Genomic DNA, 12880 nt, shown 5'->3' on the forward strand with positions numbered 1-12880 from the left:
GAGAGAGAGGTCCCTTGGAGGTCCCAGCAAAACCCTCTCCCTCCCAGGAGGGTGATCCCTATAATTTGAATTCTGAAGCCCTGCCCCCAAACCGCCCTCTCAGCCCCCTTGTGATTCTGGGGCTGTACCTTTCCCAGACTCCGATGTTGGGGGACCCCAGCGCCTGGAGGGGCCGGGCATCCAGACTTCGCGCCCATGCCCAGAAGCCGTGTTCCCTGCGCCACCCGGAGAGGCCGGTGCGGCGGGCGCCTCCCGGGCCGCTGCGGCAAAGGCTGGGCGGCCGCGCCCTCCCCCCGCGGTGATTCATTCCGCCCCCTCCCTCTCCCTCCTCCCTCCCGGGCCGCCGCCGCGGCTGCAGTGCGCAGGAAAGCGCGGCCCGCGCCCGAGCGCCCGAGCCGAAGGGGCCTGGGTCGGGGCGTCTGGTGGATGCGCCCGGCTGCGCGCGTCAGCGCAGCAGCCCGAGCAGCGGCCGCCACCCGCGCGGCGGGGATGCCCGGACGCCGGGCCCCGGGGCTGGGCCCCCGGCGGTAGCCGGAGCGGGGGGGCCGCGCCCCCCCCTTCCCCCCCTCGCTGGTCCCAGAGCCGCAGCAGCTGCGCCCGCGCGCTCCCGGGGACATTCTAATCGCCGCCGGGTCCCGCCGCCTCTAGCCCGGCTATTAATACCGGTGGCCCTGGAGAGGGGCGCAGCGCGCGCAGCGCAGTCATGGGGACACTGCTGGCTTTCTTGGTCGGCACGGCGCTGGGTAAGTGAGCGGGGGGCGCACGGCAAGGGACACAGAGGGGCACGGCCAGGCGGTGGGTTCTCGCTCGGACCCCGGAGAGTAGGGCAAGGGCCACTTCCGCCCATCCCCCGGCCTGGGTGAGTCCCATCAGAAGTTGCGCGCCCTGGGTGCGGGGCTTGGGGGGCAGAGGTGAAGGTGCGGGTGGGCCAGAGCCGGCGGGGGCCCGGCTGGCACAGCTTCTCTGCTTCGGGCGCCCAGCCGGGAGCGAGGAAACGCGGAGTCAGCTGCTCCCGGAGCCCCGCAGGCAGCAATGTGACACCCACAGCCGCAGGGGGACTGGGGCGGGGGAGGGGGGAGGAGGGAGGAGGCGGCGCCGGGAGACCGACGGGAGGTGGAGAGACTGAAAGAGATGGTGAGAGGAGAGGGAAGGGGCGAGAGACGCAAGAGGACCCGGAGTTCTCCGGAGCGCTCCGTTGGGAGACTGGGGGGATGGAAGTAAAGGGGCAGACAGAGACGGGAGAGCCGCAGAGTTGGCCGGAGAGAGAGACTGAGGAGCGGTCATCTGACTGCGAAGAGAGAAAACTGAGAGAGGCAGAAAGAGATGCTGACCCCGGTGACACCGGGAGGGATGGAGTTTAAAAAGGGACGGGAAGGCGGAGAGAGTGAGCATGAGAGCGTGTCTGAGCCTGGAAAGAGAGCACAAAGTGGTGGGACCTTCAGAGAGACCCCTAGGAGAGAGAAAGGGGGGAGTCAGGGACAGAGTTACTTCAGGGAGGTGGGAAGAGACAGCGGAGGAGCAGGATCGAAAGCACCCTAGATTAATAGAGGAAGAGAAAGGAAAAGACCCAGAACTGGAGCTGGGGAGACACAGCATTAACTAGCGAGCTCTGGGGGCCAGGAAGGAGGTGGCAGGTAAGAATGTGGAGGGCCAGGCCAGCGTGGCTCAGCGGTTGAGCATTGACCTAGGATCCAGAAGATCATGGTTCAATTCCGGATGAGGACACATGCCTGGGTTGTGGGCTCCATCCCCAGTAGGGGGCGTGCAGGAGGCAGCCAATCAATGACTCTCTCATCCTTGATGTTTCTATCTCTCTCTTTCCCTCTCCCTTCCTCTCTTTGAGATCAATAAAGATATATATATATTTTAAAAATGTGGAGGAGGGACCCAAAGGGACTGGAATCCAATGGAGGTGCAAAGGCTCTGAGGCAGGAGAGAGCGTGGTGAGTTTGGAGAAGCTGATAGGAGGTGGGAGCCTGAGGACAGAGGCAGAAGTTGGGGAGACGAACAGGAACTTGTGGGCCTGGGGAATAGGAATGGAGTGTGGTCTGCCCTGGTGCCAGTGCCACCTTCTCCTCTGAGGCCTTGCCTTTTCCCAGCCTTCTCTGGGGCTGGCTGGTTTTGCAGAGCAATAATAGTGGGAATGACTGCCACCTTGAACTTCTAAAGCAGCTGGAATCCTAGACCCATCATGGTCTAGAATGGTCTGAGGTACCATTGCTGCAGTAGCTCAGACAGGTGGCCTTCTGAACAAGGGTACTTGGGTAGCACACACTCAGAGTTACTGAGCACAGTAACAGCCCTATTGATTGGGGCCGGCTGTGGGCCAGCCCCCTGCTGGGACCTTACCTAATTCATGAAATCTGCTCAACAACCTCCAGAAGCAAAGATGATCGCTGCCCTCAGCATTCACAGAGGAGAACTGAGGCTCAGAGAAGATGGGTGACTTGCCAAGGGCACACAGAACGTGGCAGGGCCAGGCTGTGTCCTGTTCTGTCCATTCATCATTATTGAGGGATACAGATGGTTTCCGAGGGACCTGAGGGCCAACAACCAGCGAGCCTGCCATGGCCTAGGGTGATGGGTGCCCCTGCTGCCCCTGCAGTGTCCTCAGCCTGGGCGGGCTGTGTGGAGGTGGACTCGGAGACGGAGGCTGTGTACGGGATGGCCTTCAAAATTCTCTGCATCTCCTGCAAGCGCCGCAGCGAGACCACCGCTGAGACCTTCACGGAGTGGACCTTCCGCCAGAAGGGCACTGAGGAGTTTGTCAAGGTGTGTGGGCGCCCGGCTTGGGTGTGGGAGGGTGGGCATAGGTGTCTGAGTGGGGGCAGGATTGGGGGGGTATGATTGTATGTTTTGAATAATGTGCTATTATTGGTGACCTGGATTCAAGTTCCAGCTCCACCGCTGACCAGCTAAGTGACCTTGGGCAGGTCGCGCAGCCTGCCTGGGCCTCGGTTTTCTCCTCTGTAAAGACAGGGTGGTCACGGTCTCTGGCTCGTCTGTGTGAGGATTGCTTGAGCCGAAGCACCTGGCCCCTGGTTGGCGCAGTGGAATTATTTAGTACCAGCAGAAGCGTTTCGGGTGGTCGTCACAGAGGAGAAGCAGAACTTACCGAACTCCTTTACACTGTGTTTTGAATAACATCTGAGGAGGCATCATGCACTTTTAGGGCCCACTGGAGAATTAGGGCCCGCAGCAGCTGGATCAGGCCACCTCTGTCCTTGTGTGAGGCATGGGTGTGGAGGCCTGGGCAGAATTGCAGAGAATGGCCAGGAAGGCTGAATAGGGGCTGGGGAGTGATGAGGAATGTGTGTGAGTGTGTGTGTCTCAGGACCAGGGGCACAACCAAGGTCTGGGGCAGGTCCAGGCATGACGCTAGCCCTGCTGTGCCCTCCCTGCCTGAGCCCATGTGTGTGTCCATCTGTCTCTCTGTGTGTCAAGGCAAGGGACAGAATAGAGGTCTAGGTGGGGAACATGGGCCCAGGCAGTGACACCCCCCCCCCCGCTGCCCCCAGATCCTGCGCTATGAGAATGAGGTGCTGCAGCTGGAGGAAGATGAGCGTTTTGAGGGCCGTGTGGTTTGGAACGGCAGCCGGGGCACCAGGGACCTGCAGGATCTGTCCATCTTCATCACGAATGTCACCTACAACCACTCGGGCGACTACGAGTGCCATGTCTACCGCCTGCTCTTCTTCGAGAACTATGAGCACAACACCACTGTCGTAAAAAAGATCCACCTGGAGGTAGTGGACAAAGGTGAGTCAGGCCCTGCCTACCCTCTTGTCCCTGTTGCCCATTGGCAGCCAGATGGAGGGACAGATGGCAGGTAGGGGACAGGCTGGCTGCACTCCTGGGCCAGCCAACCGCTCACGGCAGCAGGGGGAACAGCACCTCTTTCCGCAACTCTAGCTCTGGCCTCCATTTCCCTTCAATTCACAGAGATGTCACAGGAGGCCTCTCCCATGGAAGTTCTGGGTGTGAAATCTCTGCTGTCTGTGCTGTGTGACCTCGGGCAGGTGTCTCTGTCTCTGAGCGGAAGGGTTGTCCTGTAGGAAACAGGATGGTAATGGTATCTACCTTCCAGGGTGTTGTCTGAAACATTCCTATGTTCCAGAGAGGTTCTGAGGATTGTGTGATATGCTGGGTGTCAGCTGCTGGCAGGCCGGTACGTAGGGGTGATCTTGGCGGTGCAGCTTGTCACATAGCCTGAGCCCTGCCACCCTGTGTCACAGTGGGAGAAGAGATATGAGTGTATACCTAGAGCAATGCTCCTCCGAGTGTACCATGCACACAGCCCTCCAGGAGTCTTGCTGATGTGCAGATCCTGACTCAGCAGATGAATGGGCCCGGGGTCCATTTCTGAAAAGCTCTCAGGCGACGCTGGTGCTGCAGGTCTGAGCCACCCTGCGTAGTAGGATCTAAGGTGTTTTTGAACTGTTTCATTTTGGCTTCAGCTTCCTTGGACCCCTTCTCTGAACCATCTTCCACAGGATGTAAACTGGAATTTTCCAGAGCCCTATGACCCATATCGGCTTAGAGTCAGGGAGATATCCCAGACCTTGGACCACCAAAAAACTGTGGCAAGGACATCCCTCAGGACCCGCAGCACACGCATGCCACCATGGGCAATGTGCATTGTCCTTCCTTTCCCTGAGACAGGCCTCAGGACCTCATGTGGATGAAGTCCCCCTGGGCTGGGGCTGTTACAGATGGGGAAGCCCAGGCTCAGGGAGGTAAGATTACATGGCCAAGGTCATAGAGCTGGGCCCTGATTTGGAAGCCAACCAAGCCTGTGTCTGCCGTTTCTGTTCGTGGCGTGATTCACTGTCTTCTGGCAGCCAGAGCCTGTGGGTTTCTTTTGATAATTAACATTTTTACGTTTATTATCAAAGTGATCTAGCAGAATTCAATGCAGGAGACATGACTGAGCGACTCTTTGGTGTAGGCCACGATGCTGGGTGGGTGGCCACCCACACATAGAAGATGGGGCCCGCCCGTGTGAGTGGGGGAAAGTGGAGTGGCTGTGACAAAGATGCCCCCAAATACTGTGCCTTAAAATCTGTGTCAATCCTGTCTCTCAAATCAGTGCTGAGGTGAGGGGTCAGGAGGGCAGGGAGGCTCCGTGAGTGAGCCCATCAGGCACCCGGGTTCTTTCCGTCTGTGGTCTTGCCTGGCTCAGGCCTCCATCCTCATTTTCGAGGTGGAGGCTGGTGCTCAGGCGCACCTGTGACTCAGTAAGGTCTCTCTTCTTTAACATTGTCCACCCTGTTGTACTACCTCCCAGAGCCTATGTTCTTAACGACGTTTATCATAATATAGAGCTCGTTATGTTGTGTTCTCAGAGCCTGCGGTTTCAGCATTCCCATCACACTCCAGTGTTTTTTATCGAACATATAATAGTATTGCCTTTTTATTTTTTAATTTTTTTTTAATACATCTTTATTAATTTCAGAGAGGGGAAAGGAGAGGGAGAGAGAGAGAAACATCAATGATGAGAGTCATTGATCGGCTGCCTCCTGCACGCCCCCTGCTGGGGACCGAGCCTGAAACCCAGGCATGTGCCCTGACAGGGAATCGAACCAAGATCTCCTGGATCATAAGTCAATGCTCAACTGCCGAGCCGCGCCGCCGGGCTATAGTATTGCCTTTTAACATCACCCATATATTATACTGTATACTAAACTATTTTAACATTACCAGGCATACAACAGTATTTTTTATCATAATCCTTCATACTAGGGTATTTTTAACATTATCTAACATACTATCTTATTTTTATCATTTCCCACCATGCTGTTGTATTTTAAAATATCAACCATATTATAATATTATAAAATTTTACTTGTGATACTATAATACATTCATCACTCACCATATTGTAGTATCTTTAAGCTTATTCATCACACGATAGTATTTCTTTCACTGCCCATGATATTATTGTATTATTAACATTGTCTGCCATGCCATATTCTTTTTTATTATAGTTCACACTCTTACTGCAGTTTCAACATTACCCATCGGCCTGTGTTGCCTCCTGGTAATAGCTGCTGAGGAGTGAACTGAGTCATTTCTAAAGCAGGGGCAGCGGGCGTTGGCGGCGAGGCCTCCGCTGGCCTGGCAGAGGCGCAGGAGATGGTAGGCGGCACTTGGGGTCCTCCGCCGGGAGTGGGACTGGCAGGTGGAGATGAGGCGGCTAATTCTATTTTGGATTTGTCAACCAAGTGGAAATGAATCAGGAGGCTTTGGCTGGAAATAAATGACCAAGATTTATTTAAAAGCCTTAGGGTTTGCAAACTGGAAACACAGCTACACAATACCCAGAGTTTTCTGAAGAAGGAGGAAAAGTTAAGAGTTCTGCAGTGAAAAGTGCATCCTGGGAAGGAATCAGGCCTGCACTCCGAGTCTCTGGGTTAATCCAAGGTGGTGATCTTCAGGTGTCCAGTGGTCTGGGTGCCAGTAGGTCTGGACACGAGCATCATCTTCTAAGTCCTTAAGGGGTAATCAGAGGGCTATCTATAGGATACATGTATAGTCTGCCTCCTGGCATAATTGGAGAGGTCAGAAATTTAAGTTCCCAGACTGTTAAAGCAAGAGGAGAATCATTTCCCCTGCCTCAGCCTGACTTGATTTTAGTAATTCACAACTTGACTACAGGGACTTCATTTGGTGCCTTCACTGTTTGCTCAGATGTACCCAGTACGGTGAACAACAGCTTGAGGTGAAGCACTGCCTGAGGCTGGTGAGAGGTCCGCCTCTGTGGGCGCCCAGGGGGAGCTCTTGGAAGACTTGGGGTTTTTGAAGAATCAAAGATCTCCCCAGAGAAGGTGCCTCTGAGCCTCTCTGTGACCCCCGTGCCTCAGTTTCTCCTCTGTAGTGAGGGAGAGCAATGGTCCTCCCTCGGAGATGCCTGTGTGGTTCGATGGAGACTGCACTCGCTGTCCAGCAGCTTTTACCAAGTCTTTCTTTGGCTGTGGTATCTTTACAGAGCAGATAAGAGGTTGGATCCTGCTGTCAGTTGCAGTTGGGGTTGAATCGTGGCTGTGCATCCTTGCTCAGCACCTTCCCCTCTCTGGGCCTCAGTATCCTTATCTGGAAAATGGGCTGCAGAGCCGTGTCTGTCACTGTCCTAATCAGATTGGGAGAGCAGGAGGTATCGGATTAGTTAAATCCGTTTGGGCATTGAGTTCCAGGAGCAGGGTTGAGAATGCTGGTGATGTGAGCTCTGTCGAACATCTATCAATCAGATCTACTCAGTGTGCTTCCTGAGGTCAGCGGACGTGGGAAACCAGGACTGTCTTGTCTCTATCTTTGGGGTTGTTTTGAGGAATCAGGGAGATGCTCAGACTGAAGCACAGAGCCTGGCTGAGAGCACATATTCACTGCGTGAAATGCATAATGAGATCTTTTGAGTGAATGAATGAATGAATGAATGAGTGAATGAATGAATGAATAAATGACATGTGGAACCCTGTCTCCAGCTTCTCCTGTGGGGAAGTAGGGGAGAAACATCCGGCCCTGCACCCTCCCTCGCTCTGGCCCAGAAAGCATCGGTGCCATCTGCACGGGTGAGCAGCAGAAAGTGCGCACTGACAGGGAGGAAGACCACGTGTGTACAGCGGGGGGGGGGGGGGGGGGGCTGAGATCCTGGCCAGGCAGGGGGGGGCTGGGGATGCAGAGTGGACGCCTGCAAAATCTGACCCAGGATGCCACGGTGGCCTTCGACTCTGGTCCCCTGGCTAAGTGGGCTCCTGTTACAGTTTAAATTTAGGCTCAATGAAAGGAAGCTGGCGGTGGCAAGAGCCAGTGCGGTGGAAGAATAGAGGGTTTCCGGAAAATAGCCGCCAGTAGCCAACACTTAGGCAGTGCTGCCTGTGAGTGCATCCAAGCACATGAGGGTTGTTAACTGGCATTTCTTCTTCCCAGCAACCCTGTGAGAAGGCATGGGTATTATCATCCCCACTTCACAGAGAGAAATCAAGGCCCAGAGGGGGAGAGTCATTTGCCTAAGGTCTCACAGCTTCTAAGAGGCAGAGCCAGGATTTGAACCCTGGCAGTCCGGCCCCTGATCTCTAGCTCTTAACTACTATGCTGTACTGCCCCAATAATAACAGTACTAATAATATTAGTAATAGCAAACATGTATTGAGTGACATTCATATGTCAAGCACTATTCTAAGAATTTTTAAAGCTTTTTAACTTCTACAACACTCATGAAGGAGATACGATTATCAACTTTTTACAGATGGGGAAACTGAGACCCAGAGAGGTTGAGTCACTTGCCCAAGGTCACACAACTGGCAAGTGGCAGAGTCAGGATTTGAACCTGAGCCTTCTGGTTGCAGAGCTGTAGCTCTTGGGCACCTACAGCCACCTGACTGGCACAGATGCACTCTCGAGGTACACAGGGAGGTGGGACGAGGTGAGCCTGAAGCTCTTTGCAGCTGGTGACTAAAATCAGGCACAGTAACATTGATGACTCAGGGAAGCAGCACATTCCCATTTGCAGACCAGGCCCAGGGAGGTCGAGCCACTTGCCAAACTGGCACAACAAGCCCGAGGAACACAGGCTGTCACCCTCCTGAGCCTGTCCTCAGCCCCACTTAATCTTGCCTGGCCTCTGCAGCCAACAGAGACATGGCGTCCATCGTGTCTGAGATCATGATGTATGTGCTCATCGTGGTGTTGACCATATGGCTTGTGGCGGAGATGGTTTACTGCTACAAGAAGATCGCTGCTGCCACGGAGGCTGCTGCACAGGAAAATGCGTAAGTGGGGTTGAGGAGGAGCGGGGAGACAACCCAGGACACCCAGGACTTCCCAGAGGGGTGCATGAGCTGAGTGGGGAGGGCTCAGGGGAGCAGCCAGGGCACCACCTGCCAATTGTCCCCAGAGGGGGACATTTGCTGTCAGAGATGGGATAAGGTCCCAACCCCCTCCTCCCTCAGATTCTCACAGGGTTCAGGCCCAGTGTCCTGTTCCTCAAAGATACAGGAGTCCAGGTTCCAGCCTCTTTCCTCCCCAGGACCCAGGAGTCTGAACCCCCCAGACCTCTCCTGCCTCAGACTCAGGACTCCAGGCCCCAGCCTGGACTTCTTGTGGGTTACTAGGAGTTCAGCCCGTTGCCCCATCCTTTCTCTAATTCCAGAGCTCTGTGCACCTGGGGCAGAGACCACAACCCTCCTCAGTCCCCTGGCAGTGGGCCAGCCGGATGAGGGGGTCACTGTCTACCTGGCCTTTGTCCCCACAGCTCGGAATACCTGGCCATCACCTCAGAAAGCAAAGAGAACTGCACGGGTGTCCAGGTGGCCGAATAGCCCTGGTAAGGTGGGTATGTGGGCAGGGATTGGTGGGCCTGGGAGGTGTCTGTTCGCTAGGTCCCTGACCCTGTTTCTCGCTTACCTTTAGGCCATGGGCTCCTCAAGGAAGAGCCAGCCCTAATGGGGAACATCCGGGCACAGCCTGCCCCCGATGGGGGTTGGCCATTCCTGGGCCTCCACAGCCTCAGAGTCCTGCCAGCGGAGCCACCAGGGTGGGAAGGGCAGGTGGCTTGGCTCGCACCCTTACTCCAGCCTTTCTCCTCCCGTCCATTTGCTCTCTCGCCATGCATGGTGGCTAAAGCAATACTGTCGCTGCCCCCACCCCTGCTTCTGCTGCCTGTTTGGTGGGGGGCGGTGAGGCGGGGGCAGCGGCTCCACGCCCCTCCTTCTTGCTGATTTGCACACATTGGCCGCTCAGACACGCACTACAGGGCCCAGCCCCTCCCTGCCCAGCGGGGTCGTGACAGGCCAGGACGGTTTTGGGCAGGGGGTTCTGGAACCCACTTTAACCCTCACCGGCATTTCCCCTCCTGCTTCCTCTGGCTGGACCTGGGGGTCCCCTCTCCTGTGCACTCTTGCCCAGCCCAGCTCCACCCTCTCTCACCAGCCTTGGACTGTGGCCACTTAGAAAGTGGCCCAGACAGCCTCGTCTCTTTACACAAGTAGTTTTGTTCATGAAATAAAGATTCTTGGACTTGATTCTTAGTCTCTCTCGTGAACCCAGTCACCCTCTAACCCCACGCCCAAATCCAAGCCTCAGTTTCCCCAGGGGCCTGCCCTCCCAGGCAGGTAGTGGGGCCTCTACACAAGTTCAGGGATAAGGGTGGGGAAGGAACAAGCGGGTCCAGCGTCTCGGACTCAGCGCCAGCCTGAAGGCCCAGCGGGTGCAGCCACTTAGTACTTGATTAGTGTGGGATTGGGGGTGTCATTAGCTCAGCGGGGACCGTGAGTGGGAGGGAGCCGTGGAGGCAGCTTGGGCGGGGTGCTGCTGTGGAGAGAAGAGGCAGGGCAGCAGTGGCGTAAGTTTTTTGTGTTCCAGGCCAGCAGTGTCGATCAGACCACCGAGCGTAAATGAATCAGGAGGCTTTGTTAAAATTAAAAATGGCACCCTTTCTGGCCCCCCGGGACCCCTGGTGACTGTTGTGGCTGCTGCGGGGGCCCCCCGGGTGTTGCTGAGCGCGGAGCCCGCGGGGGCCCATGAGCACACCCAGGGTGTGAATGTTGTCCGAATGCTTGATGTCTCCTGAGTTGGGTGAGAGCTGGTCTCCCATTGCTGTCAGATGTGATGTTTTACCGGTTGCTCTCTGTGGTCCAGAGACAAAGGACCCGCCGAGGATGGCAGAAGTGGCCCTCAGCCAGAAGCAGGGCCTCCCCGGCCGAGGCACATTCTGTCACCCTGCCTGCCCAGGCGCAGGTGGTCGTCTGCGGTGGGGGGATCATGGGCACATCCGCGGCCTATCACCTGGCCAAGGTGGGGTGGAAGGGCATTGTCCATTTGGAGCAGGGCAGGCTGGCAGCTGGCTCTGCAAGATTTTGTGCTGGCATCGTAAGCACTGCCAGGCACTTGAGCACTGAGCGGAAGATGGCTGACTATTCAAACTGTACCAGCAGTTAGAGCAAGAAATAGGCATCCAAACAGGTTACATAAGGACAGGCTCCATCTTTCTGGCCCAGACTCAAGACCGGCTGATCTCCCTGAAGCGCATCAACTCAAGGCTGAATGTTACAGGCATCCCTTCTGAGACCATCTCCCTTAAGAAAGTGGCGGAGCTGCACCCTCTCCTCAATGTGCACGACCTGGTGGGGGCCGTGCACGTCCCAGAGGAGGGAGTGGTGTCCTCTGCTGATGTGGCTCCGCCCTGGCAAGTGCTGCCTCACAAAATGGTGTTCAGATCTATGACTTGACAAGTGTTGTTCACATGATGATCAAAAAAGATAAAGTTACTGGCGTGGAGACAGAAAAAGGACAGATCGAATGCCAGTATTTTGATGTCTTAGAGGGATGAATTTTTTTTCATATTCTGTGTACCCTTGAGCATGTTATGTCTTTAAAAAAAAGAAAGAAAAAATGAGCAAAGGCTATTTTTAAAAATGTAAATATTTATTACCATCAGACTTGTAAAATGGAAAGTATTTTATTGTTATGCTTGAATTTAGATTGTTACCTGTATTTTATTCAGCTTTGAGACACATAAAACAGACCACACTTGTTAATAGAAAATAAAATGAAGTAAAATAAAATAAAAATGGCAAAGTTTTACTCAAGCATCTTGGGGTTTGCAAGCAAGAACACTACAATGTAACCCCCAGAGTGTTCCCAAGAAGACAGAAAAATTGAGAGCTGTTATAGTAAAAAGTACCTTCTTGAGGGGAAGAAATCAGTTCTGCATTCTTGGCTTCTGAATTGGTCTGAAACTGTGATCAGATGTCAAGGGTCTGGACGATGGATGTCAGGGGTCTGGATACATGCACATTCTTTCCTAAGTAGTTCAGAGGGTAATCTATAGGATTTACCTGTATCTCCAGGCCTTGAGGCACAGCTGGAAAGTTCAAGTTCCAAGTGCAGTTAAAGCAAGAATAGAATTGTTTCCTCAGACCTCACCTACCTGACTTTAGAAATTAGCAGCCCGACTACAGTGACTCCATTTTATTTTTTTATTTTTTTAATATATTTTTATTGATTTCAGAGAGAGGAAAGGAGAGGGAGAGAGAGAGATAGAAACATCAATGATGAGAGAGTCACTGATCGAGCCCACAACCCGGGCATGTGCCCTGACCGGGAATCGAACCCCAATCGCCTGGATCCTAGGTCGACGCTCAACTGCTGAGCCACGCCCGGCTGGGCCATTTTATTTCTTCACTCAGTCCTCGGCAGTGTGGGTCTCTCTGGAGTGGTGGGAGTTGGAGAGAAAGCTGGAGAGGGAAGAACATGAATGGAGAGAAAGGGGGAAAGAGAGAGGGCTGAGCAGCTCCAAGTCCACACCAGTGTGTCCCCTGTGGGAGGCTGTGGCTCTGAGTGGGGTGAGCAGGTGGGTCTGATTGTGGGGACAGCCTAGCTGGGGTGAACAGCTGTGGTCTGTGTTCATGTGGCTGTCCACAGCCAGGTATCTGGTGGTGTCTCTATGTGGCTGTTTATCTGGACCTGGGGTGTGACGTGGATCACTCTTGATCTCTGGCGGGACAGTGTGTATCTGCCTCTGGACACTTCCGGCCACTTGGCTTGGGCCTCAGCACTCTGCTGCCTTTTCCAGGCCAAGCCCCCTCCCCCCCACCTAGGACTCTACTGGCTCCAGAGGTCATTGCTGCAGGCCGCAGAGAGACTGCCAAAGCAAACCAGCCCCACAGAGAGGCTGCCAAAGCAAACCAGCCCCCGTGACTTGTAGGAAAGCAGCTGGGGGGGGGGGGGGGGGGAGCAGGGCAAAGCAGACAGGGGCTGGGCTGGGGATTTGGGAAGGGGCAGAGGCTGGAGCAAGAGTTGGGGTGGAGCAGAAATCTGGGGGAAGGGTGTGGGGCAGGGCCTGGAACTGGGGCAGGGACAGGGACTACCTTGTTCAGGAGCT

The 12880-nt window shown here is 54.8% G+C and overlaps 1 protein-coding gene across 3 annotated transcripts; it reads left to right on the forward strand.

Annotated features, from left to right (window-relative positions):
* The first annotated feature begins 348 nt into the window (after positions 1–348).
* Positions 349–10019, forward strand: SCN1B (sodium voltage-gated channel beta subunit 1). 3 transcript variants are annotated; one of them, XR_013997515.1, is made up of 7 exons: positions 573–743; positions 2606–2772; positions 3519–3759; positions 8627–8768; positions 9251–9322; positions 9409–9518; positions 9690–10019. XR_013997515.1 is itself a non-coding variant. In XM_081118006.1 (6 exons), the coding sequence occupies exons 1-5, from the start codon at positions 704–706 to the stop codon at positions 9315–9317; spliced, it is 657 nt and encodes a 218-aa protein (XP_080974132.1). In that variant the 5' UTR covers positions 349–703; the 3' UTR covers positions 9318–9327; positions 9409–10019. The 3 variants fall into 3 exon arrangements, 2 of the variants coding, with proteins under 2 accessions (XP_080974132.1, XP_080974131.1); XM_081118006.1 differs by having other exon boundaries at positions 349–743; positions 9251–9327; positions 9409–10019; XM_081118005.1 differs by having other exon boundaries at positions 357–743; positions 9409–10019.
* The last annotated feature ends 2861 nt before the right edge of the window (positions 10020–12880 follow it).

The sequence above is a fragment of the Miniopterus schreibersii genome, assembly GCF_964146895.1.
Source record: "Miniopterus schreibersii genome assembly, chromosome: 18".
In the NCBI taxonomy this organism is placed as follows: Eukaryota; Metazoa; Chordata; class Mammalia; order Chiroptera; family Miniopteridae; genus Miniopterus; species Miniopterus schreibersii.

Excerpts from the sequence above, each read along its gene's own strand:
- SCN1B (XM_081118006.1), top strand. The coding sequence starts at position 704 with ATGGGGACACTGCTGGCTTTCTTGGTCGGCACGGCGCTGG. Across the intron at positions 2,773-3,518 it reads GCACTGAGGAGTTTGTCAAG|ATCCTGCGCTATGAGAATGA; the intron begins GTGTGTGGGCGC and ends CGCTGCCCCCAG. Across the intron at positions 8,769-9,250 it reads GCTGCTGCACAGGAAAATGC|CTCGGAATACCTGGCCATCA; the intron begins GTAAGTGGGGTT and ends TTGTCCCCACAG.